The 27,395-nt window shown below is 39.1% G+C and overlaps 1 protein-coding gene and 1 long non-coding RNA gene across 7 annotated transcripts in view; one reads left to right on the top strand and one right to left on the bottom strand.

Moving 5' to 3' along the window:
• Positions 1–27,395, bottom strand: part of LOC136882455 (uncharacterized) — a 100,818-nt gene that overhangs the window by 5,600 nt on the left and 67,823 nt on the right. The gene's annotated exons all lie outside the window — the stretch shown is intronic.
• Positions 1–27,395, top strand: part of Ars2 (arsenic resistance protein 2) — a 223,893-nt gene that overhangs the window by 179,113 nt on the left and 17,385 nt on the right. For 5 of the 6 annotated variants that reach the window (XM_067155112.2, XM_067155113.2, XM_067155109.2 and 2 more), the window contains one exon: positions 12,266–12,397. In XM_067155112.2, coding sequence (XP_067011213.1) covers positions 12,266–12,397 — 132 coding nt within the window. Of the gene's footprint in view, positions 1–12,265; positions 12,415–27,395 lie in introns of all 6 variants that reach the window. The other variant, XM_067155111.2, reaches the window with a different exon arrangement.

The following is a 27,395-nucleotide window of genomic DNA, read 5'->3' as shown; positions in this document are numbered from 1 at the left end:
GGCGAAATAGTGAAGAGAGAATGACATTCTATTAGCCTCTACAAAAACATTTCTCAAATCTGCAGAATGGCATCAAAACATGCGAGCCTTGGAATTCTTAGAAAGGCCACGGCTACTCGGTGGCAGAGTTATAACGCGTCTACTGTACCCACCTGACGCTTAGTAAAATTAAGTTTTATAGACAGCAGGAACATTTTCATGATGGATAGTCGTATTGTAGACACACATGGAATTGGTATTGCCGGCAAGTTTTCAACAGATTCTCTTCGGTATTACGATACCAATTTTAAGTTAATGGTCATTAAACCCGCAGAAATAAAGAATAATTGTGCCGCCGCAAAAAAGTACGGCTTAATAAAAACCAGTGTTCGGTGTCTAAAATGCGTACTGTACAACAAAGGCATTCATATGATTTTACAAAGCACTTTTTGAGCCTGATTTAAATTTTTTAAGGAAAAAGTGGGGTTTGTCTCGGATTCAGAGAAATATGGTAGGCCTACTGTAATTTTTTCAGAATGAAATTAAACTCACACTTTCACGGAAAAATAACAAGTAAGCCGTAGTGTGGATATCATCCGCGGAAACGTTAGTTTTGAACAAACTGATTGCCTTTCATACCGATTTTAATGTGTATGGTGGTTCTTCGAACTTTTATACAAAAATCGGGTATAACGACAATCCGCTGTAGCGAGTAAAATTTTTGCCGTTACGAATTCTCACTATAACAGACTTCTACTGTGTATACTGCATTATGTACGCTTTCTCCATCCCCAATTTAAGTAACAGCTACTTCATCTAACTGATGGATCATTCTAAGAGATCTCAACCTCTCTGGTAAAAGAGATTGAATTTCTGACCATAGATTTTAACAAAAGTAGGGTTTTCTTCTAACCGTCTTGGAAAGCTTTGAAAATGTTAACATTAAATTAACCGTAAAGCCGGTGTATGCTATTTGGTAACACAGATGTCATGTAGGGTGGGGGTGCCACCCAAGGTACTAATGGCATTTGGTAAAGAAATAGGTATATATATGAACTTTTTTCAAGGATTACCTAATTTATTGGATATCGTGTATATTTATACCCTGAAATTTCTGACAAAATTCACATGATTTGAACATAAGTACTGCCATTTACAGCTGGTAAATGTGTTAACTTACTCTAGTGTATCTACTAGTTTGAATATTGAGGTTAGGTGTTTCCTTTCTCCAATTCTCCCCATTATTTGCACATATAAAATAAAAGTTATTCATTCTGTGCGAGCCTGGATTAAATGAAAATCTGTAATTGAACAGATCTTTTTTTTAAATACGTGTGTTATGTTTTAAATTAATTTTATCGTTTAAACCAAGGGTTTCTGAATTACAGCCCACGGGCACATTGCAGCCTGCGAGAGCAGTTTTAGAAATTATGAAGAAAATTTACAAAAGAAAAAAATAATAATAATAAGGCTATTCCATAGCTCGTTCAAAAATGTATTGATTTTTATACCCCTTATAGACCCAAGTCAGAACTAATTCATTCTTTGATATTATTTCCTCTTTTTTTAAGTATTCACTTGATCTGAATAAATTGTTTTTTTAAAATCCAAATTTCACTCTTTTATGCAATTGTGAAATAGTGTTTTAAACAATTAAAATGATCAATCCTTCATTTCCATTGATGTAAGCATATTATTTCATACTAGTACCTCTTTGCTATTTGCAGAATTTTATGAAAATTATCTCAAGTGCAGCCCGAGATCATGTCTGTTTCCAATGTGGCCCTAGAGTCCTTACAAATTGGAAACCCCTGTTTTAAATTGATCATTGGAAACTGTAGTGATTTTTTAAATTGGTGCATCAAATTTCATGGAAATCAGCTATTTTTATATTTCTTCCCAATTGACATACAGGATTGGATATCAGGAAATACAAAACTGGAACAGGTGGGTCATTGGGACGTGTATTCACAGTGGTTGGATAGCGTAGTGAGTAAAATTTAATCAACGTGAAGCAAAGCTAATAATGCTGTGAGCGTACAGTTGTGACCAACAATGTTTTGTAAGAAAGAGGGCAGTTCTCGGACAAAATCATTACATTGGTCAGTTTTCAGGCAGACTTTGCTGTATGGGCGTGAAAGCTGGGTGGGCTCCAGGTACTTGATGAATTAGTTGGGAGTAATGGACATGAAAGCTAGCAAAAATGATTGCTGGTAGAGACGAGGGCATTTGCACTTGCAGTGAGGAGGTGAAGACAAAATTATGAATGAACTTACAGGATGATGCGTTTGGTGAGTCATGTGAGGCGAATAGTGGACTTGGCTGAGGATATTTGTGGATATCTTGTGGCCTCCAGAGAGACCTGGTGCAAGCCCATGGGCAACCCGCATATCTGCGTGTGAAAGGAGGTATACAGAGAGCGTGAAACCCAGTGTCGGCAGGCTACCTTGACATCTACCCTGCTGGTTGACATTCTCATGGAGATTTTTGTTTTTTTTCCCCCACCAACGGGACTTGAAGCGGCTAACCACAGTATCATCCCATGGAGATTCAATGCCTTAAGGATCATGGTCACCGGGCAGTTGGTGTAAGAATAGCACACCTTGAGGCAGAGGCAACAGTGGTTAGACTCGCCGATGTGGGACTAAGCAAGGTCATAGAGCTTATTGCAAGGGCATGACAATTTGAAAATGATGTATGTATCTGCTGGTGTTTTTTTTAAATCTAGTGTTATTTGTCCTACGTCATATTCAGATCATGGCCCCAAGGCTGGGCAAGGGAGGAGAAGCAGTCAGCAAAAGCACACCTCAGAGTCCGTAATGAGCACGTGCAAAGATCCTTTGGAATCAGCGGTGAGAAACTGGAGGGGAGACAGCTACACTGGTATAGGTGCACATGAACATTATCGTATACAGAAAGCTCTTGCCATCACAGAACAAAGGAGAGGCTGTGGTGGTGAGATCTAAAACACCTTGAGAATGGACATCCCTCTTGCCCAGTTACAATAGCGGAGAGAATACTCTGTGGACTCCCGGTAAAAATGAGCACATATACTTCATTGACAACTTAAACAAAACAGTGAAGACATAGTAAATTGAAGCATTGTGAAGAAGAGTTAGTTCCCTTTGTATTAGTGGAGTAGTGGAAGAAAAAATACGAATACAATTGAGATGCAGGCATTTGTGAAGGGTTCACTCCAAGGGTCCTGTGACTCTCACCAAATTCAAGAGTTTTGGAATCGTTTACACTCCAAACTGGCGATTCATATTTATAGTAACGTTCTGGAAAGGAACAAAAAATGACGAATCAAGTCATACAGAGAAAGACAGAAACACCGTAACAGGTCTGCATCAGACGAAGGAGCAGTAGGGTGGGACAAACATGAAAACACAAAAAGACAAGGACATTCTTCACATCTTCTATACTTCATGAGCAGAGTCATAAAAAAACTCATTGCCACTGGGGCCATCCAGGATCATTTTACTTTCGGACAGGGGATTAAGGTCTGACGCCACATGATTTTGGGGATGAAAATCTCAACCCAGGATCAACCCGGCTTTGAACCTCAGCCTTCTGGGTGGGAAGCTAGCTGTTAAGCCACTGAGCTAATCACGTCCTCACAAGCTCTGTCCTACTCGGTCTCGGTTCTTCTAAGCTTCATCAGGAGGGTGGGCATCAACTCATTTAGACTTCATGTGAGAGGTGTGGAATCAGAAGGGAGCCAGATAACCATAGGAAAAAGGAAGAGACCTTTAGTAATCATGTTTCTCTCTCTCTTTTTAAATTTACTTCAAACTTACAGCTATTGGATTTTCAGCATGCTAATGCAACTCACAATCTTGCTATGCATTTCCTCAATAAAATACTTAGTTTTAAGTTAACATTTTTCAGTTAAACTAACGTCAGTTCTTGTTTTAAGGACAAAGAAACCTACTTAACAAAGAAGTAGGATCAGTCCTGTGCAGTTCCTCATCCCTGGTGTGGTGTGGCATGCCTTCCTGCTTTATTCTGCACAAGTTTGTACGTTGACCGGCATAAATAAATGCAATACTCGGGTTTTTAAACTGGAGAATTACCATATTCTCATAAACTTCAAGAGTATCAGATATTACTTTATGACATAAAATCATGATTTATTATTGTATTAGTGATTTAAGCCCACTAACAGTCACCAGGAAACTGGAACTGCAAAATGATGGTGATTAAGCTAACTAGGGAACGCTTATAACGTGTTTCTTTTTTATCCTTGCTTTCATTCCCAATACTTCTTAAACCCTGCTATTAGTTTTCTTGTGAAAGAAGTTTGTGACATTAAACAACCTTTGGTAGAGGAGATCACGAGTTTACCATGTTACAAAATTTGGGGCAGTCTGAGGCATCAGTATTAGAAATCCCAGCAGAGGCTATGTCTTTTTACTTCATTGAGCCACATGTTTCCAGTCTTGTAACTTTTGATGAGTGAGAAGATCTTCGTAAGCCATCCTCAGAAGGTGCCTGTAAAACTTGAGCCACCTACGTCGCATGCTAGTGTTTAGTACAGCTTGCAGTTCGCTTTCAGTCAGTAGGTTCCATCCATGAGCACTCTTGGCCCAGGAATTTTCTGGAGGATACATCTTTAGACTTTTTTCAGGTCGTCCTTTGTGCCTCTCCTGTTCATCAGTAACATCTCCGTAGCATATAAACTGGGGTCTGACAACAGCCTTATAATAGCATATTTTGTCGTTATTCGAAACGCATTTGTTGTAACTGGTTTGTGACATTTGATATGCTGCATTGAATTTGGCACATCTAAGATGGAGGTTCCATCTCTACCATTGGGATGACTCATTCACCAAGATACCGGAAGGGATTGGCTTTTCCAATCTTTCTTTAGATTGTCATTGAAGGGGCTTTCCCGTGGTGCTTACTCTCGAAGTACTTTGTCTTTTAATCTGATATTTGTAGTCCTGTCTTTGCTGTTGTCTCAAGTAGGCTTTGAACAGCAACTGCAGCATCCGTAGAGTTGTTGGTTAGGATCACGAGGTCACCTGTGAAGGCCAGGCTCCTGATCTCAGTCTTTCTTGTTCCGGCTTTTATGTTAACCTGTTTGATTACAAGAAATCACCTTCATTTTCCATATCAAATCTTATTTACATCAAATCATTGAAAGTAAACTTTCACCTGTTTGATATTATATATTTCCTTTAAGCAAATTAATTACTTGTAGAACATGTTTCATTCCTTAGGAACATTCAGCTACATAACATTGCTACGGTGAAATTACAGAGAATGTTCTTCTCAAAAAATATCTTAAAACAGTACCTTTGTTATGCTTAAAACAAAACTAATTTAAAAAATATAAAATTTATTAAAATGTATGGGGAGGGATCGTCTTGAACAAACCAAAATAATAGGTCAAATAGAAGGGCACCTATATACGCTTCGTAGACAATACCTTTAGGCCGGGCGCACATTGGGACGCAGGCAAAGCAGCGCAGAACAGATTTTTGTAATCCACACAAATCATTGCACCATCGCAACTTGACAGACAGGGCAGGACAGAGCAGAGCAGGCCGATTCTGCACCTACTTCCGCCTACCACGCGCAGTCTTCGAAACACAGTTTCCTGCGCGCGTGTCACGCAGTTAGTTGAGGAATGGAGGAGAAAATTACCATAGCCGTTCGGTCTTACCATGTTTTGTACTATGTGGACTACAATGCAGTTTTTAATTTTAATTTCTGTTATGTAAGTTCGGGAAATAAGGAACTACAGTCTAGGCTATAAAGAACTTTATTCACGCTGGGTACAATGGTAGTTTGGTGGAAGGCCTAAAATGTAATTCTCACATATCTGTGTAACAATCCGTGACCCAAGTTCTCGTAACATTGGATATTTCACGTCGAGATCTAATGTTAATTATGGAGATCATCATCGCCAACTCTGCGGCCGTCATCTACCTTCACATTTATGTGAAGAAATAAGGAAAGAAAATAATTTACCATGTCTTGTCAAATGAAAACGTGTTCACAATAGATTGTCAATGTTGATTTATTTTAGTAGACTGTCTTTTGTGGCAACTAGCAGTACATTTGTAAATAAATGCTTTCTCCCTGTCTCTCTATCTGATCCTATTAATGAATACTACAAAACAAAAATTAAAGAGAATGCAATTTCCGATCATTTATGTCTTCTGCTGTTTTATCGTGCCTGAGTCTTACCCGGACGCCCCGGGTTCGATTACAGACTAGGTCAGGGATTTTTAGCTGGATCTGAGGGCTTGTTTGAGCTTCATCCAGCCTATGTGATTAGAATTGAGGAGCTATCTGACGGTGAGGCAGCGGCCCCGGTCTAGAAAGCCGAGAGGATTCGTCGTGCTGACCACACGACCTCTCGTAATCTGCAGGCCTTCGGACTGAGCCGCGGTCGCTTGGTAGGCCAAGGCCCTTCAGGGCTGCGGTGCCACTGGGGGGGGGGGGGTTATACTGTTTTATCGTACCAGCTATGATAATGGAGATAGATATTAATGAATTTACCGAGGAAGTTGGCCGTACGGTTAGGGTCACCTTGCTATGAGCTTGCATTCGAGAGATATTGGGTTCAAAGAACACTTTCAGCAGCCCTGAAGAGGGTTTTCCGTGGTTTCCCATTTTCGCACCAGGCAAAATGAATTTAGATTTTTGTTGCTTTGTCCATACGAACGCCGAACATCGTAGCATGGAAATATTGTTCAGTTTTGTAAACTGGTGGTTTTTATTGAGATTGTCTTAAAATGTACAACCGCGTGGTCACCTTGTTACAATTTGTTTTACGTCGCACCGACACAGATAGGTCTTATGACGACGATGGGTAAGAAAGGCCCAGGAATGGGAAGGAACTATCCTTGGCCTTAATTAAGGTGCAGCCCTAGCATTTGCCTGGTGTGAAAATGCGAAACCACGGAAAAACATCTTCAAGGCTGACGGCAGTGGGGTTCCAACCCACTATCTCCCGGATGCGAGTTCACAGCTGCGTGCCCCTAACCGCACTGCCAACTGGCCTGGTCGCGTGGTCATCAGCACAAGGTAAATGAGAAAAAATCATGAATGCTTGAGGAATAAGAAAAGAAGCCCCTTTACGCTGCATGCCCCAATATCACAGAGTCTGAAGAAAACATGTTTATTCCTTCTGCCATCGCCCTCTAGTATATACTAGAGGACGATGCTTCTGCAAACTGACGAGACCCTGCGTGGCAATGTGCGCTCACATGCAGTTCGCAGTTTCGTCAGCCGCGCGCTGTCCTGCTCTGCGACCAACTGCTTCTCAATGTGCGCCCAGCCTTATAGTCATAGATCAAAGGGTGAATAATAATAATAACATCCTTCATATTCTAAATTCATTAGATTCCAATGTAAAGTTCACAGCAGGGAAAGAAATGAAGGTTCCATAAAGTTTTTAGAGTAAATATATGACTGTATAAGGAGGAGTTTCCTTTTAAGATACTTAGAAAGCCCACTTTTACTCCTATCACGATAAAGAACCACACGTTACATCCAGAGTCACAAAAAAAGTCAGCTTACTATAGTCTCATATTCAGAGCATTCAATATACCTCTCTCCTGCGTAGTACGAGAAAAAGAACTGCTGCTTACCCATAAACAAGCCCAGTATAGTGGTTTTGGACTTAATATGATAAAGTAATTAGAAAAAGCGAACAGAGGTTTCAAACAAATCTTAACATCTGAGAAAAAAGAATGATAAATATGCTAAGTTCATCAAAATCCATTTTCAGCGTATTAGGTCCTGTTATGTACATGTAGTACGTGTTCAGGATATGTTGAGTACAAAATAAAAATGACCAACCAGACACCAGCGGGATCCGAACCCACAACTTCCTGCTCTACCAATTGAGCTATGGTGGCCTAGGTTATTTTTGTTCTGTTGAAAAGGATCTAAGTTACAGGTCTGGCACTCCTGCCATCACTTGTAGAATGCATGCAAGTTGCCTGCTATGGGCCAAGTCAATGAATATTGAATTTTCACACCCAGGTTCCCTCTTCTTTTGTACTGGTCCTGAAATTGACAAAGCCGTCATTCATACACCGTACATTTTTAACAATCTTTCACCTCGGTGACAGCTTGTGCAGCATCCTTGGGACTTATCGGCTTTTTTTCTCTTGATTCTATTTTAAAACTGAGCGATGTGCTTTGAAATCCAGTTCTTTGGTGGGAGGGGGAATAATGCTCTTAAGTGGGTGAGGGGCAGAGCTAGGTGAAAAAGTGCAAAATAAACTTGGAGAATACCCTGTAAACACAATTTTACAAGCTGTCGAAGAGATAAGATAGTGAGCATTGTGGGAGACAGTCGTAAACCATTATTCTCTTACAAAAACATAACTATCTTCCTTATCAAGAGATGATGAAATGCTGAAATTGTGTTAAATGGACAGTTACCCACACGGTTTCTTCAGTATTTATGATGTGCTGTGTTTTTCGTGCTGGTGCTATGTAGTTTTGTGGTACACTTTTTGACACGACAGGTGAGCAACTACATTTCCCCAGGTACATGCACAACCAAATGTAAGCAGCACATTATACAGTGGTTTATCTACATTCCACCAAGAAAAGGCTGCACCTGTATGCTTCTGGAAGAAATTTAAATGATAACATTCACTGCTAATTGCCCTAAACACTGCTAGTTAACACAAGTGTGGAGTTGACTAACATATCTCCCCTAGGGCATTGTCTTTGCGTTGTCCTGGAAAGGTGTGGCAATCCAACTAACGAGCCCGCTGCTGCCACATTGGGGTGAAAGGACCTTAAACTTGAATACTTTCAATATTTGATATTGGTGAAATTAAATTACAGTTCCGTTCTGGAAATACATTTTTTTTTATCAGATATATTTCATTACAAAAGATCACATAGAATGTGGTAAGGTTTTTATATTGGGAAGAGTAGGTATATTGTCATTTTCTCATTCCTGATGGGAAAAGGGGAGAATGATGAAACTATAAAGTGAACCCTCATCATAATTCAGATAGGCTTCTGAGTGATGTGCTTAGAAATCCAGTTCATTGAGTGAGGGAGGGAGAGAGAGGTTCTCAAGTGGGTGAGGGGCAGAGCTGCATTTGTACCTAAGAGTGACCCACATGGACAGTGTTAATTTACAAGAAGAGGTACAGGTTCTGTGTTTGTTATATTTCACTACTTTCTTAGAACTTGCCACTGTTCAGTGCTTGTCAGTTTCCTTTCATCCTGTTCTCTCTGCTATCGCACCCCCCCCCATATTGAAGTGTTAAATGAACTTGTTACTGCCTGCAATGATTAACTCCCTTGTTTATTTTGTGACCAACTTTTTATTGGTATTTTTTCTTTCATATTGATTTTTATATAACAATCTCACTACATTGAAAACAAATCACGATTCTGCCTTGTCAGTGCTATACCAAAAAAAAAAATCTGTTTAATACATATTATCTAATAGTTACATGTTTCGAGAACACAGTACGTTCTCTTCGTCAGCAAAAAATATTTCTTCAAAATCTTGAGGACTTGATCATCACATGCTACAACATAATACAACACCTCACAAAAAAAATTTAAAAACCATTACTGTAATTATTTCATCTAATAAAAAGTCATCTTATTCCCATTGATGGGATTGTAATTTAAAAACTTCAGCTGTTAGACCGAAATAGAAACTGTTGTCAAAATTTACTTCAAACTTGGTTTAGAACATGTGCCCCAGAAAGAAAGATTGGCCAAAAAATCAAAACAAATTGCCTGGGCTTCGCCGATGATTTAGCATTACTAGCAGTGGACATAAAAGAAGCAAAAACCCAGATATCAGCACTTCAAAACATTGCAAGTAAAATTGGCCTCAAAATATCATTTGAAAAAACAAAAACTATGCCCCAGAAACCAACACAACTAAAAGAAGTTAACATAAATGGTAATAAAATCAAAATAGTAACTCAATTTAAATATCTTGGAGAAGTAATAACACATAACCTAAATGAAAAAATCTCAATCCAAACAAGAACAAATAGATTAGCTAAAGCACAAAAATTAACATGGGATATCTACAAAAAGAAATGTCTATCAATAAATGCAAAAATAAAACACTACAACACAGTTATAAAACTAGAAACTACATATGCAGTAGAAACACTTTTTCACCTGAATAAACAGTCAAAGACTGACACTTCAGAAAATTGAAAGGAGGATTGGAAGAACCTGCATCAACAAAAAATACCAGAAAGATGGACAGTGGCGGATAATACCTAACAAAGTTGTGTACAAAGAGCTAGAACCCATTACAGATACTATGCGTAAGAGGAGACTGGGATTCTTTGGACATACCCTGAGGACAATAGAGTAAAATAATATATTACTTTGGGTCCACCTTTTCAGTACAAAATGTAAATAGTTTAAATTACATAGGGACGTAACTTCTTCGAATATACAACAGCAAACTCAAGAAGCCAGCATTCAACTGATAATTATTCTTTATAACATCTTTTAGTGCACACTGGACTTTTAATACTATACGGCGCACTGAACTTTATTTATAAATAACCAACGTAACCTCCGCTCAGTGCTTCGTCAATTAGAAGAGTTATTTTTAATATATTGCTGCTCAGTATCCCACAAGACTGTACTTGTGTTTACATTGTTTACTTTTTCTTCGATATTTACGCTTTAATTTACTTCAGGCTGATGATGACCTATTACTAGGTCGAAACTAGTCCCTATGTAATTTAAACTATTTACATTTTGTATTGAAAAGGTGGACCCAAAATAATATATTATTTTGCTCTATTGTCATCACAGTTCAATACGGATATATCATTATGAAACTTATTTCTTTTAATATGCTGAGGATGCGTGATTCGAGACTCCTGAAACAACTAGGACAACACAATCTCATTTCAAACACAACAGGATGTAAATGGATCAGAGAAGTAAGAGAGGATCTGAAGGAAATAAGCCTTACAACAGAAGACACCACAAATAAGATAAACTTGAATACAAAACTCAAGAATACAAACCTCCGCTTTACCCTTACACGAAACAAACCAACAGCACACACATTTTCAACTGAGGAACGGGCACGAAGATCAGAGCGTCTGAAGTACTGGGAGGACCGCAAAGCCCGGCAATCCCTTCAAAGAGACCTGAACGATGGACTGACTAAAGTGATTCTATGTGGTCATAAAAGAAGAAGAAAGTATCTTGTCTGTTTGTTAGGTCATCAGCCCAGAGGCTGGTTGGATCCTCAAATAGCATCACTAAAGGCTATGCAGTTATAGGGAAACTACAAAAACCAATGGCAGTACCAAGATGAGGAGTGAGGTAGTTTGCCGTTGCTTTCCTCACTAGACCAGACAGTGCTATTGTAACACAACTAACCCTATGAGCAACACCTTTCATGACACTTAGACACACTGGTTGTGCTCTGAATGTCATTACTCAGCACCACCCATACCCCAGCAGCTTCCATATTGACACAGCCATGGATGAGACTGGGACTTCAGTGGAAGCTACACTTTGCTCTGGCCTGTGCCAAGAGATGGATGCAAAAGTACTGTATCCATCAAGAAATGACAGCAGGCAGAAGTATCTTGTATACTAACTTATAACAAACATTCAAGATTGTCTAGCACTTCCTTGGCGTCTCAGAGTTCTGATTTCCATTACTATCTGAACCAAATGGTTTTCTGGGCTTTTCATGTCGTGGCCGTATCACCTTAGCCTGCTCTCGGAAACATTGTTGGCAATGGACTGGACTATAAAGCTCGCTCAGGTGTGGTTGTTCCTCACTTTGTCTAATAAAGCAACACCACTTGCCCGTCTCAGCTGTATGTAACTATCCACATGATGCATCTGCACTGTAGAATGTTACTGTTCTACAGACTTCACCCTTTGATCTTACAATAATTTACATATTGCATAGTACTCCAGAAAGTTCACTCTCCATTACGTCCATCCGGAATTCATGCAATGTGGTGTCTTATTTCAGTGGTTCCATCTTAGGAGTTTTTCAGATAGAAAATGGTATTCTCCATGTTTGTACTCCACTTAAAACTGTAGCTTGTACTCAGTTTTTCTGTTTCTGCCAGTGCAGTAAATTGAAAAGTTTCTAACTTTTAATCTGCCACTGTAAGCAAATGAAATAAATTTGTTTATTTTGGAATAAAAAATTAATAAGTTGTTGTTTCCACCCCAATTTAATAACTCTAAAAGCCATTTCTGGCTCATGAGTCACTGACAGGGTTGTGTCCTGTTTAGCTGCCATTCTTAAGCTGTCTTTTGTCTTGTGTTTCAGCTACCAGTACAACTATGCAGCGGGTCGACATGCAAATTATGGCGCTCATGGTTTTGGTGGAGGGTACGGCTACAATCAGGGGTACAACCAAGGCTACGCTCGACCAACCCGTGGGGGCTTCAGTCGTGGCAGGTATGGATCAGAATGAGGTGAGATTAATCGATGAGCCAGCAAACGCCTCGCATAACATTGGCACTAATCAGAATCAGAGATGGTTGGAAGTGTCTCAGAAAATTTCTTGCCTTGTTACACCCAGTGCTTGTTAGACATTATCTGGTTCATACACCATGTGAACAGCTTAGTTTGTGCACAGAATTTTCAATACATTCGCTGTGGACTGTTAGATTTCTCTCTCTCTCTCTCTTTTTTTAATTCAGGTTCCTTCTTGGGCATTATCACTTTGGTAATTTAGTAGGTGTTCTTAATGAACGGTGGGGGGAGGATTGGGTCTGTCGAGAAACTGAAGAGTGTCTGGTAGTAATCAGGTTAAAATGACATAGCTATTACCGTATTTTCTCGCATAATTAACGTCCTTGCATAATTTACGCATCCAAATATTTTTGGGTCCAAAGTGTAGAAAAAGAAATGTTCATGTGTTTGACGCACCCACTTCTTCGAACATCCATCACGCAGCTCCGGATGCTTTTCGAAATAAAGGTGTCAACTACTCAGGTAGCAGCTTTCCTATTGCAAAACCAGGCATTCCAAAAACCGGGCAACGTGCTGTTATCAGCTGGTAGAAAATACCACTGCACTAGTTTAGTGAGAGAATCAGTGCAGAAGTGACTAGCGACACTCTATTCCAGTCTGGTACAAACATATTTTGTGAGTATTTCGGATACGGGACATCTTGGTTCCACAAAATACCCCCTTACACTCAGGAAGAAGCTGTTTGCTTGTGTTCTTTTTCAAATTTCCTCGGTTATCTTTCCATCTTCTGTGATCACACTTCCCAAGTACTTGAAACTTTTAACCACTTCCAGAATTTTACCATTCAGTTTTATCTTTCCTCTTCCTTCCTTCCTTCCCCTTGTCATCACTATTGTTTTACTTTTCTCTGTGCTTACTTTCATCCCAAATACATCTACTTGTTTTTGCACTTCCGTTTCATCCTCACGTCATATCACTACATCATCTGCAAACAACATGGCTTTTGTTGCCTGTCTTCCCAATCTCAGTTTAATGTTCTTATGATTTTCATCCATGACTATGATGAATAGTATGGGGGAGAGTACACTTCCCTGTCAGAGACCAGTTTCAACTTTAAACCATTTTGTTTTTCCTATACTCGTCTTCACACTACTAACACAACTTTTGTACATAGCCTTTATCATTTGCACTTCCACTCTATTAACTTGTTTTTTCCTTAATGTGTCCCATACCAACTGTCTGGGTACACTGTCATAAGCTTTCTCAATGTCAATGACTTTTCCAAAATCCCATGTCTTCTCCATCATATGTCTTAATGTAAAGATCAGGTCAAACGTTGATCTTTCTTTCCTGAAACCATACTGTTCTTCCATTTCTCCTTCTAGCTTCCTCCTCTCTTAAATATCTGAGCTACATGGGCAATAAGGGTGATCCCTTGTAGTTACTACATTACTTTTTATCGTCTTTTTTAAAGGATCAGGATAATTAAACCCTTTTCCCACTCTTCAGGGATCTTTCTTCCTCCAGATTATTCTAAATAATCTATGCAGCCACTGTAGCCCTATTGGTCCTGCTGCTTTTATCATTTCCATAGTTACCTCATCCACACCTGCTGCTTTACCGCTCTTCATCTTTTGTATGGCTTCCTCTATTTCTAACATCAAAAATCTCCTTTCTAAAATAATAGAGTTTGACATCGTAATTGTAATTACGATGTGTTGGATGGTGGAACATCCCTCAAACTCCATTATTTTAGTTATACATCAACACGGAAATGAAAATCATAACCTATGATCTCCTTTTCTTGTTCTTCTTCTTTCCCCATTGTTTCTTCTTCCTCCTTCTCATCTTCCTGTTCACTGTATTTAATATTTAGCAATTCTGAGAAGTATTCTTCCCATCTTTTTAGTGTGTCATCTCTTTGCATCAATATCTGCCCTGTTTCAGTTTTTACAAATTTTGTATCTTCCCTATTTCGTAAACTATTCTTCACCAAATCATACAAAACATTTTTACTTCCCTTTATATCTTACTGTAAAGTTTCTGCGAAATTTTCCCAGCTGTTCCGTTTCTCTTCTTATACTATTTTCTTACTGGCTTCTTTATATTTCTGCCAATTCTCTGTACTATTGCTGCCTATCCAGTTCCTCCAAGCCATTTGTTTCTCTTTAAGTGCTTCCTTTACCCTGCTGTTCCACCAAGGAGTCTCCTTTTCCTTTTTCCTCTGTGATTGTCTTCCACAGGTGTTTACTGCATTTCTGAAACGTCCATTCGTCTTCCACACTGTTCAAGTCATCTTTGGGAGACATGTATTTTCTGTGATCTCAACATTGTTTAGTCCACAGTGAGCAAATATTCGAGTAATACTGCATCATATAATCTCACGGTGATCATTTACATCGAAACATACGGTAACAGGGCAGTGGGCTGCAAGTATTCAGTGCCCTCATGCAACATGTGCTACCGCATAAACAGAGAAGTGCACTTCAAGCGGCGAACGGTGGATAGACAAGTCATTCATACAAGATTGGATACGAACGGTCCCTCCTTTCTCCTGTTGGACAGTTTTCTTTTTTGCCGGTATGTCATTATTATGTACTTTCATGAATAGTACTGTCATTAGCACACATTTATTTCACTTCAGCCCACATTGTCAGCTAGTAACGAGAAGAATATTTTCCACTGTCGGTACTTCAAACCCACGTGTCCAACTTACCTGATGTACCCTTTTTTGACTTTTCAGAAAAAACTCACGCCGGAATTTTACACCAAATAACAATTAACCACAAATGAGTTGGACCAATTGCATGTACATTATATTTGATGTACAGTAGAACCCCGCTTTACCGAGCTCGATAGCTGCAGTCGCTTAAGTGCGGCCAGTATCCAGTATTTGGGAGATAGTAGGTTCGAACCCCACTGTCAGCAGCCCTGAAAATGGTTTTCCGTGGTTTCCCATTTTCACACCAGGCAAATGCTGAGGCTGTTCCTTAATTAAGGCCACGGCCGTTTCCTTCCCACTCCCAGCCCTTTCCTGTCCCATCGTCGCCGTAAGACCTATCTGTGTTGGTGCGACGTAAAACAACTAGCAAAAAAAATAACCCTGCTTAACCGAAATGCTCTGGCAAAATTATATTTTAATATTTTGTTTTTACCCTCTCATTCTTAGCCATCGATATTAGTAATTCTCTTGGATGTGCTGAGAGCTACAAGGCAAACCCTATTTTTATATCATGACTTATACCAGAATGCATGTGTAACATAAAACAAAACCGTTTCTTACCATCTAGTAATTTTTTCTTGAACAAGCCTGAATTATTACTACTACTACTACATTATTCTTCTTCTTAATCTGCTTACCCACCAGGGTTGGTTTTTCCCTCATTCTCAGCAAGGGATCCCACCTCTACAGCCTGGAGCATAAGACATTGGGTCGGGGAATACAAGTAGGGAGGATTTCCAGTACCTCTGCTATGCTAAGAGGGGCTTGGTGGGCGATAGGAAGATTGGAAGGCATAGACAAGGAAGAAGTAAGGAAGTGGCCGTAGCCTTAAGTTAGGTATCATCCCGGCATTTGCCTGGAGAAGTGGGAAACCACGGAAAACCACTTCCAGGATGGCTGGGGTGGGAATCGAAACCACCTCTACTAATTTGACCTTCTGAGGCTGGGTGGACCCCGTTCCAGCCCTCGTACCACTTCTCAAATTTCGTGGCAGAGCCGAGAATTGAACCCGGGCCTCCGGGGGTGGCAGCTAATCGCACTATCCACTACACCACAGAGGTAGATTATTATTATTATTATTATTATTATTATTACTACTACTATTATTATTATTATTACTGTATTATTTGTCATGAAGATTATGTAGACTGTGGTTAACGTTGCTTCCATTGCAGGAGTTTCATCTTGTTTACTACTCAGACTATACTGCAGCTTCTGTTAGGAAACCAGGGAAGACCAGCGACCCTTCTTCATTCATATTTTTCTTTCACATATCGTTGTTCCAATGGCCTTACGATTTTATACTGTAGTTCCACTGCGTTTCTTACCCCATTGCAAAAGAAGCTCTCATTATTTTAGATTGTTTTGCGCTTTGTTGAACAAAGCAATGAATCTACACTAGCTGATGTATTGTTGATTAAACAGTGGCATGACATAGTGCTGCACCAAGAAAATTCAGGCGAAAATTACTGATTTTATACAATGAGCGACATTATGTAAACCTTTTAATGTTAATATACAGTATGCACCTTTGGTTAACAGAGTTTATGCATTTTTATTTCGACATTTAACGTCCGAAAATATTTACCCTGTGTCATCCAAAAAACGCGTCAACCGAAGTGGCTCCGCCTCCTTTGTTTAGGATAAACGGGGTTCTACTGTATCTTTTAAATAATATAAATTAATTGTAAATATTTTTTTAAATATTTAAATTTCTGGAATAATTTATGCATCCAAAGTTTTTTACCTTTTTTGTCAAAAAAATGCGTTGATTACGTAAGAAAATGCGGTATATAGAATTGAACAGTTGCTATTCTAGACGTCAGTCATGTTTGGTCTTTCGTCCACATCTGGAAGGTGTTCTTTATTGGGAGAGAAGTTGCCCAGACTATCAGTCAGTCACCGGGCGAGTTGGCCGTGCGGTTAGGTGCGCGCAGCTGTGAGCTTGCATCCGGGAGGTACTGGGTTCTAATCCCACTGTCGGCAGCCCTGAAGATAGTTTTCCTTGGTTTCCCATTTTCACAACAGGAAAATGCTGGGACTGTACCTTACTTAAGGCCACGGCCGCTTCCTTCCAACTCCTAGGCCTTTCCTATCTCATCATCGCCATATGACCTATCTGTGTTGGTGTGACGTAAAGCCCATAGCAACAAAAAAAGTCACCACTGATCTGCATTTAGAAATAGCGTACAGGTGGAGGATTCCGTATCACTTCCTTACCTAGTCTTTATCTTAAACGATTTTGAAGAAGTTGGACGTCTCTAGAACATCATCTTAGGTGAATTATTCTTGTCCCTGTCAGTTGATAGCTTGGAACACATCGCATGTTTATCTTCTTATTCCCCAGCCTAAGCTTGCATCCTTTTTGTAACTACTATTTTGTCTAAAATCTTTCAAGTTCTTGAATCAGGTAATCCTGGTGTGGGTCCCGTACACTTCTACGCCCTCCCTTTTCTATACAGACATCATAACTATATGAAGAGATCTGTAATTTATATTTACAATCCTTTTTATGTGATTACCCTAAGGAAGAACTTTGCTTATATTGACACCTAGGTAAGTACAGTTGTTGTCTGTCTGTTAGGTAATCAGTTCAGAGCCTGCTCGAATCCTAAAATAGCGCCACCAAACGGTATTGCGGATGTAGAGAAACCACAAAAACATCTAGTGGCACCAAATAGAGGCATTGTTACTGCTCTCATAATACCTGAATCCCACCAAGCGAGTTGGCCGTGCGGTTAGGTGCGCGCAGCTGTGAGCTTGCATCCGGGAGATACTGGGTTCTAATCCCACTGTCGGCAGCCCTGAAGATGGTTTTCTGTGGTTTCCCATTTGCACACTAGGCGTTCTTACTTCTCCGAAAACCTTTGCTGTGTTAGTGCAACATTAAGCTACTAACAAAAGACACGAACTCCACTAAACTCAGAGTTGAATGTGGTTTCATTTACCTAGTTAGGTGCTAAGTATGATTACAGGTGCAACAAGTTCTCATTATCACTCATTCACAGCTAAAGATAATCTTTGCATTATTGAAGATCGCGGGGAATATTTGAAACTACACAGCATATCGGTGAAAGTTGAATTCACGACTAAGCAGAATTCTTGTTTCAAGAAACATATAGTAAATTGCCAGGCATTTTGGAGCTGATAAGCGAAGAAATGGCTGCAAACATATGCGACTGAGGGGAACAGTACAGATACGCAGTTACATGCGTAATGTACCTGCTAAAAGCTTTAGCTTGTAGAGAGAACTTGGCATCGCTAGCTTCAAAGCTAGTGGGGCTGACTTGAGTCGATTTTTAACCTTGAAGTAGTGTCGTGACATTTGCAGTGCATAAAGTGTTGTGGACTCATGAATGGCAACCAGTATAATCATGTTGTTCCAGTTATCACACTGTTTCAAAAGAAACTAAGCTAAACTAAACTGAACATAATATTGCCAGCCTGGCAGCAATTATACGACACAAAGGTGGTAAGGTACAGAGTATACCGACAGTTGAATATGAATCTGGTGCCTGTTTTAAGAGCAAGTTTGGTCAGTGGTATCATAAATGACTCCGTTTGAGGGTTAAATTGCAATGGATTGGGCTTCAGCAGCAGAACTACCTTTGCTAACGTTTTTCAGGTGTTGAATTTTCATTCCTGCTTAATAAATTTGTATGGGAGCATGTATCCTTTCACACATGAACACAGATCATTCACTGGCCTGTTTTGAAATACAACCGAGAAATTCCACAAGGGATAATAGCGGCCTTAGAATTTGGTAACACCATTGTAATAGTAATACATTGTAATGCCATTTGAATTTTTACACAGTAGTTGTGGTAAAAATGAGTTTCTGTATTTTAAATTCTGAAATTCTCCTGTTGTACATTGTCCCCAATGAGGAATACTTCATTTTTCTCTGCATACACCGCATGGTGATACCCAGGGAGTGGCGCCCCGGAGCACGCTGACCTGGTGTGTAACAGCGGGTAAGTGTACAGGCTCGGGATTACGAGCGAAAACCTCAACGGCATCGGTACGGCGGAGATAGCAGAAGAGGCAGTCCTGGACTTGGGGATAAATTAAGAGTATAATCTAAAGAGGCCAGTGGCTTCGGGCAGATGAGGCTCTTTAGGACGACTGTTGGTCCCTGCACTCCATCTTAGGGGCGGTCTGAAAAAATTTGCCTTTGCAGTTACAATTGAGGAGCTATCTGATGGTCAGATATCCTTTAGTTCAGAATCCTATAGGGGATAGATAGAAAATTGTTTGTATGTTGTGCACTCAGTCTGAAGGCTTGTAATAACGTGAACAAAACAGCTCCGCATTCAGCTGTCATACAGAGGCATATTAGGGAAATGAGTAATGGAAGCATTTCCCTGGCGCCCCCTGCTGCCCATTATGCATCAGTTCGCCAAACCTGTCGATATAAGAGTTGAGTATGTAACAGCCAAGTATCGTAGTCTCCACATTCTCACCCAATTTATAACTGTTAACCTTCTTAGTGCCTTTTAGTGCTTCTGCAGACTTTCAGAAAAATATTCAGTACAAATTTATTTTGAAAAATATATGCATTATTCTTGCTGTATTATATAAAATATACTTCACGAAATGCGTATAAATTTGAAAAAACATCTCCAATTTATTTTTAAATTGGCAACAATTTAACAGTTGTTAATTTTTATTTTTAAGTTTTAGTCTAATTTTGGAAATACAGTTTGATACATTGCCTAAATCCAAGAACATAGGTAAAATACACACACAATTCTAAACAAAATGACGTCATTAAAAATTTGATTAATTTAACTACAACCACACCAAAAATATTTTTTTTTAATCTGCACTCACCATTTTCGTCACTGAATTTTTGTTCCACTGTCAATCGTACCTGGCACTGAACAGTAATTTAAGGCACAACCCTTGTTAGTGAAAACTGTAACAATGATAATATTTCAACAATATACACCATTAAAAATTACAATCAGAAATGCTTTCATTTCCAATACAGAAGTAGCCCGCCAAACTTTTAAGTCTTGATTGTGGTGAAAAGCATTATATTGACAAGAATTGTTAGGCATACCTATTTGTTTCATTTACCATCAAATTTAGCAATGAAGCAGTGAAGAACAACTGAAAATAATCTATTAGGGATTACGTGGAGGCGCATACTTAGGCCCAGCGAGTTCCATGTAAATAACGGGAGTGGTAGGCCTATCGGACTGGTTCGGAAAAATTTCTCAGAAACAAACATTAGCATTCACATTGCCTTAATTATTGTCATTATCACTCACATCTTCCATAGCTCCGTCATTACTGTCGCTTCTTAAATCACTCAGAACTGGCAGTGAAATTTTAGTCGGTTCCACAGACTGCAGACTAACCTGAACACTAGATGTACTGGGGCTGGAATAGCACTTCCTTTTCGTACTGGTGATAATGGCGGTGTTCCTGGTATCATGTCACTATCAAAATCACTTTCAGATTCTAATTCATCTGCTATTATATAATTTTTCTCTAAATAGGCTATTAGCTTATAGTCATCCAGGCCGGCAACCAAACTATCTCTACTACAGCTCGCCATGTTGTCAACAAATTCACAATTAAGTATTTATTTATTTTCCACCTAGTGGATACAATGATTGCTTAAGGCAATTTTTAATGGTTAAAAGTGGTACATGTTTCGTATGTTATCAACATCTTCAGCCACATAACACTGTTTAGATGAAAAATATATAAATTGACAAAGTAATGCTTTAGAGGAAAGTGTCCTTAAAATTAACATAAGAGTGTGGCTGAAGATGTTGATAATATACGAAACATGTACCATTTTTAACCATTAAAAATTGCCTTAAGCAATCATTGTATCGACTAGGTGGAAAATAAATACTTAATTGTGAATCTGTTGAAGTGGGATACGGACCATGAAGCCGATTTTATGTAATGTTGTGAACAAGTCGGAGCTTGTGAACATCACGGATTATTAACTCCCTCCGTTTGTGTCAAAGATCTCAAGGCCAAAACTATGCCATTCTCGTGAAAGCTTGAAACCTCAGCTTTCTAACGGAACGAAACACCCGGAGGCATCTGTTAGCAGAAGCCGCTAAACACTAGGAAATCATCGCGCCGATTCAGTCAGCTCTGGCACTTTTCACGCAAGGAGCTAAAACCGATCTGATCGGCGCGTGGCATTCAGGTGGTTAAGTTCTTCAATCTGCCAAAAGTAATAATTGTCAGTGAACATGAGGGCGGATCAAATGTAAACGGGGATTATTTTTTAAAATTTATTGCATCAACAAAAAATAGACGTACAGAGATCACTTTTCAACATAGTGTCCTGCCTTTGATACACATATTGTCCATCGAAATGGTAAGTTTTTTATGTCATCCTGATAGAAATAAGAGGGACGTGTGCGGAGCCAGTTGCACACAAACTCTTCTACTCTTGCATCATAATCGAAACCCTGTCCTCCTAGGTTTTGTTTGAGTGGGCCAAACAAATGGTAGTTCCAGGCCAATACATCTGGACTCTATGGAGGCAGTTCCAATCCTGGCCCAGTCCGGTGGTATTTGAAGGTAATCAAATACGTCAGCCTCACTTCGGTAGATTTACTGGCAAGGAAAAAAAACTCCTGCGGAACTAAATTCTGGCACCTCGGAGTCTCCGAAAACCGTGAAAGAAGTTGGTTGGACTTTCACTACTACTGTAAGGTGCTAGGCCGTTTTCAGTGGAAATACATGTATTTTTAAATTCGCGTATATCTACCAGTGTATAGCAAATACCGGCATGAAATTTTCTACATATCGACTGTGTAGAATAAGAAACTGGTTTGGAGTGATATAAAAAGTCAAAGACGTTTTATTGTTGATTTGTAGTTGATGTAGATGTTGATTCCCATAGGGAACCTAAAGTATTTGTCCTGAATGAGTAAATTTATAATACCAATATAATGGTCCGTTATTGGACATTACAAATTTTCCAGCTAACTCATTCTTGGTTGCCTGCGTTTCGCCCTCGTGTGCTAAGTTAGGCTCGTCAGTTGGGACTTAGCACCAAGGCAACCAAGAATGAGTTAGCTGGAAAATTTGTAATGTCCAATAACGGACCATTATATTGGTATTATGATTTATAGTTGTCGATAACGTTTATTTTTAGGAAGAGAAAAATATTTTCGCACTTTCTCTCTCAATATCTACTTTGAAAAAATAATTTACGATACAAAAGAATATACGTAATTATGTTTAATGTATTTCTAAATACAATTCTATAGAATAACTAATTTTGACGAGAAAAATAAAAATGTAAAAATTAAAAATTCAAACTGTGCCACTAGTAGAAACAAAACAATTTTACTCAGCGATAAAATTCGCGTGTAGGTATCGAAGTTTGGCAAATACTGACAAATTTTCTACGTGCGGACAACACAGTATTAAAATAATTCTGAATTATTAAATAAGTAAAAATTAGTTGTTGATATTATAGTTTTTTGTTTTCAGAAAAAAATAGTTTCTCGTTTTCGCTTGTAGTATATATTAGAAAAATACTTTTACAATACAGCAGAATTTACGAAATTAAGAAATGTATGGCACTAAAGCCATGATTTGCTCTGATCTACTAAGCGACCGCTGCTCAGTTCGGTACCTGCAGTTTACGAGGTGAATCATGGTCAGTAAGACGGATCATCTCAGTAATTATTCTTGGTTTTCCAGACCGGGGTCGCCCTCTCACTCTCAGATATCTCCTCAATTGCAATCACTTAGGGTCACTTAGATTGAGTGAACTTCGAACCAACCCTCAAGACCAGGCGAGAATTCTTGACCTGGGCGGGAATCGAACCCATGACCTTCGGGTGAGAGGCAGGCACACTACACTTGGCCCGCGGAGACCGGCATTTAGATAATGATAGAGGACTATATGTGACTATAAGGTTTAGCAGAGAGTAAGTGAAAAGGAAATTGAAGTATGATATGGGCGGAGAATCAGACAGTGGGGCATGATTAGGCCCAAGAAGTTCCTTGAAGGATACAGGAGGTTGAGGAATGTTGTCAGGTTCATTGGGACAAATTTCCACAAAATGTTCTCCAGAGACATCATCATCATATTCATTATCACTAGTTTCATCTACCACCATATTCAGAGTAGCTTTAATGCTGTTAGACACAATTAAACGTCTCTTCTTTAGATGTGGTGATTCCGCGGACGTGTCCGGTATAATTTCGTCGCTACTCTCTGAACTAAATTCCCTACCGCTATCCGATAAATCATCCGCGTTAACTTCGCACTGTTCCAAATACTGCGTTAATTTGTCATCAATACCTGCTGAAAAAATATCACTTGAACAACATGCCATTTTCCTGTCACAAATCCACTCACTGCAAGGAGCAATCTCTCAACTGACCGGTTAGCAGTATTTATAAACACAGGAAACGACTCTTGTGAAAGGTATAACACCCTCTTAGAACTGCCAAAGCAAGGCCAGGCACACAATAATGTGTAGCCCCTTTACTACAGGTTGTAACAAAAGTATGCACATCACTATAGGTTGCCTCAAAATTATGTATATCACAGAATTTTAACCCGGCCGATGTAATCGGCTCTGGCAACTTCCCACTGGATTGTTAAAGGCCGACCAGATCGGCTCTGGCAATTTAAAGGGCGGATGCTAGCACTACCGCCTGGCACCAAGAGAGTTAAGCCAGTAAAATTATTATTATTATGATAGTGTCAGACATTCCATGATAAAATTTGCTTCTATATCTCCCAGGCAGCTCTGAAAATAGACTTCAAACACATTTTAGCCAAGCATGAACACTAGTTGGTTGTCATGGCAACCAACCCTAAACATGCACGTAACCATTGTGACTTAACCTATTTAGGAATTATTAAAGGTTTGTGCGTAATTCGTTTTATTATGATCATGTTTAATTTTGTAAGTTTGTCGTCTCCATGTTTTTATTAACACAGTATAATATGTTAAGTATGGTGACAGTAAACTATGATATTGCTTTTATAATGTTTTAAACTTACTTCTTCAAAAACTACCTAGGATATTGGCCTGACTTAGGAGTTATTAAATGATCACAGTGTTAATGATCTCGCCTGCTATGTAATAGCAACATCCATGAATATTTCTTGAACATCCCAAGGTGGTGCAGCTTTTTTCAGGCACTGCCCCAATGAATGTGAGCTGCATGTACCATTTTACCGGATACCAACCTTCCTGCCATTCTCAAATGTGGCAGTACCGGAAATCAGACTTGGGCCCCTAAGAACGGCAGGTAGTTGTACTAACCGTTACACTGCAGAGGTGGACATTCTTAACTACAAAACAGACATATTGATGGCTTTGATGTGTGCTTGCACTGCACAGGTCGGATGGGCGAAACTCTTCACCTATTTGTGTGATGTCATCGGAGCTGCAGTGCAGCATGTACCTGCTACGAAGTGGAATCGTTCTCTGAAGAATCTCACTGGGGGGGGTGTTCTTTGCGAGAATTAATTTTTTTCATTGTCATTGTCTTGAAAAGGCCAATGTCCAGCAAAGCATTCTAGTTTCCATAATAGCAAGTCAATGTTGCAGGCCAACACACTCCACCATATAATGGAACTGGATGAATGACTGTCCGATATATTGTTTATTTAAACCACTCAGGGAATTCTTTTGTCGCAGAGCACACCCATCATAAACCGCCACTTCAGCCACGTATTACTGACACACTTGGCTATTTCGGTACTGAGGGTCCCATCGACGGTCATGGTTGAACTAGGATATTTGAAAGCCTTTATTTTCTGCAGGTCGGTGCCGTTGATTTGGATGGTATCCATAACATTTGGATCTGTCATGTACTCCAGTCTTTTTAAAATTAAGACTTCTGAACAGCTGTAGGTGGGTTTTCCATACTTGCCCTTATTCTTGGAGGCCATCCTTGCTCGCAGAGGTCAACGGCATATCATCGGCATACGGGAGGATCCAAGATGCCGGTTTTTGCAGGTCTTTTGTAATTGTCCACGATTATAATAAAAAGCAGGGGTGAGGATGCTGTTCCTTGACACACCCACCGAGGTAGGAACATCACTTGATAGGCCAGCGGCTGATTGTATTCAGCTTTTATGACCTTGGAGAAGTCACCTCAACATAATACAAATTGTTTCCTGGCACATAACCTCTATTTGTGATTCACTCCTAAAATGTAAACAGTGTACTTGGCAGTGTTTAAACATCAGCTTTATACAGTGTCTCAGTGATTAATAGTCTTTCCTATGCAGCATCCATACTTGGGCATTGTTTAACCACAAACATCTGAATACCATTTCTGCTATCAGACCAGAGAACTTTCAGCCACTTTTTCTTGACAATCGACATCAACCCTTTTCTTGTGAATCTATACTTCCAGCAGGAAGATTGTACTTTGGTGGCTGTTTTCCTTTTGAAAACAGCAAAGGATGGTACTTTTCTACCATCTGCCATAGCAGCCAACATTACAGTACAGCATGGATTCTCCACGCGTGCCGTTTAATATGTTGGATGCACCATTGTGCTTCATGGCATGTCAAATATCACTACCTCTTGAGACATTTCCAATATGAGATGGAAGAAAATTATTTTATCCAAGTTTTATGACAAAACCGTAAAAATCTATTACTTTGTTCTGGTAATCACACGATAAATGCTGAGCCATTGTGATTTGTCTTAGCAGAACCAAGTCCATGCCTTTGCTTGAAACTAATAGCTTGCTCCATATTCGCCTTTAACTGCACACATGTGATGCCACAATTTTTGATGCTTCACATTCATTTGCATCATTTCGTGGAATGCAAGAATGAAATAATTTCTCAATTACATTCCATCAATCCTTCTTTCTTGATTTTGTGATATTTTCCACAGTTCAGGCCACAAAACAATTCACACACTGACTTTGCTTTTGTTGATTCTACTTCCTGAGCCCCTCGATAACAAATTAATTTATGTTCTACATCAAACTCTCTTCCCAAAAATAACTACTCACACCTCACTTTATAGCACACTTTTACTGTTTGGAGAGAGTGATCACTCTTGTCTCTGGTCCTCTACAGAGAGAGCCAGGGGTACCAGGTAATTGGAAAGTTTCTTTAATGGTCTTGGATGCAGCAGTATTTATACAATTCTTGAAGGGACCTTTTAATGGTAGGTGGAAAAAAAAAAATCAGCAGTCAATTTTTCATCACCACAGACAATTTTTATAAAATCTCCTCAAAATGATCAAGATTAAAGCAGTAGTGATCCACTAAAAAATGAAAATAGAACCAAGTCCTTCAGTAAACCAATCTGACTGCAAATTTCAACAGCTAGGTACAATTTTGTCCTAAAATTAATTGGTTGTGAAAGTGGGAGAGATTATTCTAAGCAGATAAAATACATCATGTGGATTTAATTAAAGTTAGTAAAACAAATGAAAATGGGTGACATAATCAGATAATGTGCTTTTAAAAGTATTGTGTGCGAAAGAAATGTCACGTTGGCTATCATTTTTGAGATCCATAGGGACAGTTGATGGTGTAACGTTGAGCATCCACCCAGCCTTTGGGATTTGGACTCAATGTACATTCAATTATATTCCTGTCAGTATGAACATCCTGATTTTGGGTAGCCTGAAAAGGAACATCTGTTTCTGTAACTTTAGGTGCAAATAGTGATATTTCGTAGTTGATCCTTAATAATCCTTTTCTATTATCCAACCATATTCAAAATTATAAGTGTATTTCTAAATCACTTTGCATATCAATAAAATTGGATGGCATGCGCACTGTAGGTTGCCAACCTCTGGAATAAAGAATCGGATGTTGGCTTTCTGGATCTCATCTCATTTTTTTAGTAGTTACTATTTATAAATTAAACAAGAACCTCATGTACATTGATAGTTCTGTTTTTCTAATTCTATAATTCACATAGGTTTACTTAATCCTTATTAAGATTTGATATTTATCAGACATTGCCAACTATCTCAAATGTATTATTTGTGTTGTTAACTGATGTAATGTGTTAAGAGGGTATGTATATTGTTGTAATTATTGTTAGTTATTATGAATTGTTTTAATGCCTTTGTATGTCATAATATTTGCACAAATGTCTTACAATTGAAAATTAAGAATGAAAGACTGCTTGGGAAAGAAAAATATGTGTTAAGACCTGATGGTCTTGATGATGACATTTAAATGTCAAAACCGCTCCCATGTTAAATAAATGTTGTAAATAACATCTATACAACACGCAATTATTATTGAATAGGTTGAACCTT

This window comes from Anabrus simplex, chromosome 10, assembly GCF_040414725.1.
Source record: "Anabrus simplex isolate iqAnaSimp1 chromosome 10, ASM4041472v1, whole genome shotgun sequence".
Classification (NCBI taxonomy): domain Eukaryota; kingdom Metazoa; phylum Arthropoda; class Insecta; order Orthoptera; family Tettigoniidae; genus Anabrus; species Anabrus simplex.
Note: the sequence above shows the minus strand (reverse complement) of the source record. Positions and strands in the feature narration are given on the sequence as shown.